This window comes from Lissotriton helveticus, chromosome 1_1, assembly GCF_964261635.1.
Source record: "Lissotriton helveticus chromosome 1_1, aLisHel1.1, whole genome shotgun sequence".
NCBI classification, from domain to species: Eukaryota; Metazoa; Chordata; class Amphibia; order Caudata; family Salamandridae; genus Lissotriton; species Lissotriton helveticus.
In genome coordinates, this window is record NC_136057.1 from 1,439,006,199 (window position 1) to 1,439,012,198 (window position 6,000).

Sequence of the window (6,000 nt, forward strand, 5' to 3'; positions counted from 1 at the left end):
GTTAATCTGCAAATGTAAAGGGTGCCTGGAAGCGTTATTGGTTTCAATTGATGGAATGACTTGATGCTTCCTGATGACACACAGAGTGGTATTGCAAGGGAGTTACCAGCTGATCTGTGAAGTGTGTGCTTTTAAAGGACAGTTTAAAAATATTGCACTATGTGCAGTCTGTGTATTACTAAAATCTATATTTTGGAAGCACATTTTTTTTATCTTAATCATTTTTGCACATTTTGTATTACCCTATCTTTTACTGTGTATGCTGCAAGTTTAAAATAATGACTTAGCTAAAGATGTCAGCAGCACAGGGATACTGCCTGTCTCTGGCTGTCCGTCTAAGTGAGCTGGTGCTGGGGCCCGAGACAGCCGGAAGAGTCCAGTGACCCGTGCGAACGGGAACGGTGCTGGTTTCAGGGCCTTGTCTGAAAATCTTGCAACATGCGCGAGTACAAGTTGGTAGTCCTGGGCTCCGGCGGTGTCGGAAAATCTCCTTTGACTGTACAGTTTATTCAAGGAATTTTTGTTGAAAAATATGACCCGACAATAGAAGACTCTAATAGAAAGCACGTTGAAGTGGACTGTCAACAATGCATGCTTGAAATCTTAGACACGGCTGGAACGGAACAATTTACAGCAATGAGGGACCTCTACATGAAAAACGGACAAGGCTTTGCATTAGTATATTCCATAACGGCACAATCTACGTTTAATGGCTTACAGGACCTACGAGAACAGATTATTCGAGTCAAAGATAAAGATGATGTGCCAATGATTTTGGTTGGGAACAAGTGTGACTTGGAAGATGAGAGAGTTGTAGGGAAGGAACAAGGTCAGAAGCTCGCAAGACAGTGGAACAATTGTGCATTCTTAAAATCTTCAGCAAAATCAAAGATAAATGTTAGTGAGATCTTTTATGACCTTGTTCGGCAAATTAACAGAAAAACACCAGTTCCTGGAAAAGCACGAAAAAAATCAACATGTCAGCTGCTTTAATTCAAAGACGTACTGTAGCTCTGAGCCAGGTCGGAGGAACTGTTGCGACGTCAACAGTGCCAGCATTCCAATGTCACTAAACCTACCAACAACTTTAATGGACTTTCCTGTGGTGGTACCCTAATAGAGATGGATGGAAGCTTAGACATCAGTTTGCACATAGTAATCACTTTCCAGCATCGCAAGAGATTTTTACTTCGAAAGATAGTCTTTGCATATGCAGCTGGTAAAAGCAGAGCCCTAGATCCAGTATTACGGCTAACAGACATTCTTCATCAACCGGTGTCCATGTGCGATGTAAATGTGTACTTTAAACCTAGAGCGGTCCTCTACTTTCTATTGAAGAGTCAAAATGATGTAAATCGTTAAAGCACCACTATTTTAGCATAATAAAACAAAGTCCAAAGAGCTCTCCTATAACTACTCCTGATAACTTTGCTTCTTCAATAATTGTAGCTTATTGCAACTTACTTTCTTCTAAACAAATACAAGATTTCATCTATTTTGTTGTGCAAAACTGCTTTGACTAACACAAAGGTAGGTTTTTCCCATTCATGGAGAAACTCCGGACAATGTTTTTTGTCATTAATATATAACCGATCATTCAGTGGAATGTCTTTAGTCAAAGATGATGATGCATTTATGATCCGAGATTAACATGTCCCAACTTTTCAATCTTTTATTCATGGTTTCCTCTTCCCTCTTGTTTACACAAAGAATAATGTTTATAGTTGTTTGTACAGTGGGGGTCTACAACAAGAAGTGTATATTTTAAAACTATTTTTTAATGATTTGACAATTTTTGTAAATCATTTTTCAGCTTCTGTAGCTGTAGATTCTCACTGTGAATTCCTCGCTTGCTCATTGCATAAGTGTTTGCAATACCAAATATGCAGGTTTAGTCATTTTTTGCCTGTCAGTGATTGTTTCACATGTGTACCTGTTTTGGTTGAGATGGTAAATGGTGGAAGAGTACTGTGGATGTGAATGTGGGAAGTAATTTTAATCATGTGTAATTAGTCACAAGGCCTAATTTACAGTACTATCCTTTGCTGATTTATTTAACAATGCCTTGTTGCTTTGTATGCATTAACGTTTGGGTGTAAAGATTGTGTGTAAATCCAACAGGGAGCCACAGTATTTAAATTGACCAACCTAATGCTACAATTGCTTTGAGGTGGCCAAATGTAAACTAAAAAGCCTTAATGAAAGTGGTGCAATTTTGTATAACTTAGCATCAGTAGTTCAATAAATTTGGATTGCCATGCAAAAAAAAAAAAATAATGACTTAAATATTTACAGTGCTTTCCGTCACAGACAGGGGCATCCTCTTAGCACTAAACATACACAGATAAAAAGATAGAAGCTAGATAAAAAAATGTTTATTGTTTCTAGTTATTTAAAACTATAGCAATTAGCGAAAATAAAGCAAAAATGTTGTTAAAACAAAGGCATACGTCGTCAAAACACAATACATAGTATGGCTGCCTAGTCAACTGTTCCTGTCAGTATAAAATCATGACATATTACAATTGTGCCAAAGAGTCAAACTGAACAGTCAGGTTAAAACATTCAACATTGACAACTATAAAAATGCACTCAAAGCTAAGTTTAAAGGATTTTAAAAAGTACAGAGAAGAGAGGATTAAGCAAAGCTTCTGGACTCCTTCGGTGCCAAAGCTCCTAGTGTGTGGGCAAGGCTGTCAAGGAGTCTATCAACAATGGTCAGGCTAAAACCTTTAACAGTGCAGGCTTGTGGACTATCTGAGAAACTGGTAGTGTTTGGTTAATGTTAAGCATGAGCTGAAGTGGGGCGGGTTGGGAAAGGGACCATAGCACTAATAGTGCCAGTGCATCTGAAATGGTAGTTGGGATTGGGATGATTTGTGCAGTGCCAAGGGGCCTATCAAGGCCAGGCCCTTGTCCCAGACCTAAAGCTCTTCTTCTCCACTGATCCTTGCCAGAGTGTCTTGGTAAGACTAGGAACTTGGAATTAAAGTGAATGATGAGGATACAGGGAAACTCAGGCTTAGATGGTTTTTGGGGGCTATGGTCCAGTGACAGATTTCGGTCTACCCCATTAGCTATCTACTGGGCTCCTTTTCCCCACTGATTCCTAGCCAAGGTGTCAAGGTAAGACTATGAGCTGGTAAGTAAAGTGCATGGTACAAAGTGCAATGACCACGGGCTTAGGTGGCTGACCATGAATTAAGGTCTGGTGACAGTGTTCAAAAAGCCCTGTTGACTGTCTGCGGTGCTCCTCTTCCCAATAACACTAGCCAGGGTGGCAGGTTAGGTCTGTGAGCTAATAGGGAAAGTGCATTTTGCAAGGAGCAGGAGCCTCAGGCATAGGTAGCTAGCATTCTCGAACTGGAGACTGGTAACAGATTTCAAGCTGACCCACTAGCTATTTGCAGGGGCCGAATTCTGCAGCTTTAGGGATGCTCTAAGGAATTTCACGCATCTAACTGAAAGCTGTGCGTTGTTTACGCATCTAACTGAAAGCTGTGCGTCTGTACCAGTCATGCAAGTGAGGATGGCCTGGTAACATTAATACCTGCCCAAACAGGGAAATATTGGCTTTAACCAGATGCACCTTTTGCTTTTCAGACAGGGGCAAATACAAACAATATGCATCAAAGATTCCTGCTTTAAATCACTCACTCTGCAATTCTGATTAGTGGAGCCATTTAGGCGCCCAGACTTACATGCTTTTAACTGTATTAGTCCACATCTGAGACTCATTAATTCTTTTTTAAAGTCCAATTTCGTGTGGCTGGCAAGATATGCTGCTTTCCCCCAGGTTCTGGTAAAGAGGCAAGCATAAATCTGCATATGCCTTTCGTGCAAGGCCATGCCTGTCCTCTTCTGGCGATGTTATTTTTGCACTTTTAGCAAAGATTTTGGAGGTTGTCTTTGGAAACAAGTAACAGACACAAGTCATTTTTCTCACTGGCTTAAAGCGTAATGATGGGCCCTCCCTGCAAAGTGTGATAAGGAGCCCCAACGTCTCCCATATCTCATAGATATTTATTTTCCTTGGACTGAGTGGGGGCACCCTAAAGAACTGGGAGGCCCTATGAAGGGCTGGGGCCCCCCTGCGCAGGAGGATCCTGTGTTACGCCCCTCACTATTCTCCACTGCTCCACTGCTTCAGTTCTGTGGCTCTCTAGTTACAGATACAGACATCTGCAGTGCATTTTCTATAGAGGTTTCGAAAAAGTACAATAGTGCATTTCCCACTGATTAGCTTAACTGACATTTATTTTTCATTTAAGGTATGCGTTATTTTATATACATACCTGAAGGTGAAAGACTAAAAAAAATTTGAGAATATTTACGTTTTTTTATTCACGCCTTTGACCCCGCCCCCATGTTTACTCACCCCATCCCCCACCCATTGTGCACAGCATCAGTTTCCATTTTTTTTATTAATGCACTACGGCCGCTGACTTAAGAAGATTTTCCAAGTCAAAAAATTGCTTCATTTCGGCTGTCTCCAGCCTGAAATTGCATCTCCTTCAATAGAAGTCAAAGGGGGAAATACATTCCCCTGATTAAGTTATTTTGAATCTCCCTCTTTCCTCTTATAAAATGGTGACATGTATACAGTAGAGTAAGGACCCACCCCTCTTCCATTCCGCTTACTTCCTTGGACTCGACTCAATTCCATACCTTACCCTTCCCTCCACCCTTACCTTGTGGGGGCAGTCTGCTCCGTCGTGACGTCACCGGGCTGCCGGACCTGTGATATCGCTGGTCTCCTCCGCCGCTACCACTTCCATTACAGTTCCCCATGGAGGTGCAAGCGTAAAAGAGCGGGAAAGGGCGTCAAGCTCAACCAATCACAGGCTCTCTAGGGACAGGTGTTTATCACACGTGCACTGAACGTCAGCTAGACCAGCGCGTGCGCACAACATTCGCCAGGAGCCTTGCCTTGGAACGTCGAATTTTGATGCGTGAGCACGATGGCGTAGTCTGCCAGCCCCAGTTTGCGCGCTGGTTTGCACCGTCTTGGTCGGCCCCCGATTACAAGCCGCGTATTTCCAGACGTCTTCTGACGTCACAACGGGCCCTCGGGCACAACCATGTGTCATTTAGGGGGAGGACCAGCACATTGATACTGCTCCTCTGCTCCGCGCTTGTGGAAATTTAATATAATGCTACAATTCGCTTTTCCTTTCATTCCGACTCCACATTATCATTCCCTTTTTACCGTATGACAATGGAACTGCTATTTCTGTTTTTTGAATAGTCCATCCAGGCGATACTGACTGAAGACCCTTTCCATGACGTCCATTTGCCATTTTGGAGAAGTGGATTTTTAAAAAAAAATGTATTTTTGTTGTAAAGTAAACCCAGGGCTTGCAGTGGGATGAAAAAACTTGGGGGGCGGTCTCAAAGGGGTGTGGCCAATGTAATTAAGGGCGTGGCTTAAAACACAACCTAAAAATGTATGCTTAGCATAGTGTGCCGCCGTTTTTTTTTTTTTTGCTGTTTCTGTCATTGCATCCAGATATATGATACAACAATTAACATCATACCTACAACAGGTTAGGACTGTTGGCTTTGTCAATTGTTGTTAGTTGCATAAGATAAATAAGCAGCAATGTTGCTGCTCCAGAGTTACAAAAGGAGAAGAGAAACCCAGAGAGAAAGTCACTCTCTTTAAAGGATGTCTCTTGCCCTACAACGCTCACCTGGCATGATGTAAATTCTCCACCAGTGAGAAGTGAGCATCGCACATTGATGTGCCTCTGTCACTGCAGTCCGGAAAAAAATGTACCGCCTGTGCCAAGGCACAAAACAGAGCCCAATAGAGCACTGTTTCGAGGCACCCTTTAAAAACTCGCACCAGTGAGACCCAGCCCACTTAAAGCACCGTGTAAACCTAAGAAGGAAAGGGTTTTTAAAACATGAAATAAATGACATATTTATTTTTACAACATTATGTTGTGGAAGTAGTTTACTCCGTTTTTGGTCCGCTGCTTACTATTGAATGGCTTT

The 6,000-nt window shown here is 42.0% G+C and overlaps 1 protein-coding gene and 1 pseudogene across 2 annotated transcripts in view; one reads left to right on the plus strand and one right to left on the minus strand.

Moving 5' to 3' along the window:
- Nucleotides 1–4,834, minus strand: part of LOC144827080 (adenylate kinase isoenzyme 1-like) — a 555,995-nt gene extending 551,161 nt beyond the window's left edge. Inside the window, exon 1 of one of the 2 annotated variants that reach the window (XM_078685529.1) lies at nucleotides 4,692–4,834. In XM_078685529.1, the coding sequence (XP_078541655.1) occupies nucleotides 4,692–4,791 (100 nt within the window). In that variant the 5' untranslated portion in view covers nucleotides 4,792–4,834. The remainder of the gene's footprint in view (nucleotides 1–4,691) is intronic. The other variant, XM_078685535.1, reaches the window with a different exon arrangement.
- LOC144773270 (ras-related protein Rap-1b pseudogene) lies at nucleotides 299–1,104 on the plus strand (annotated as a pseudogene).
- Nucleotides 4,835–6,000: the final 1,166 nt, after the last annotated feature.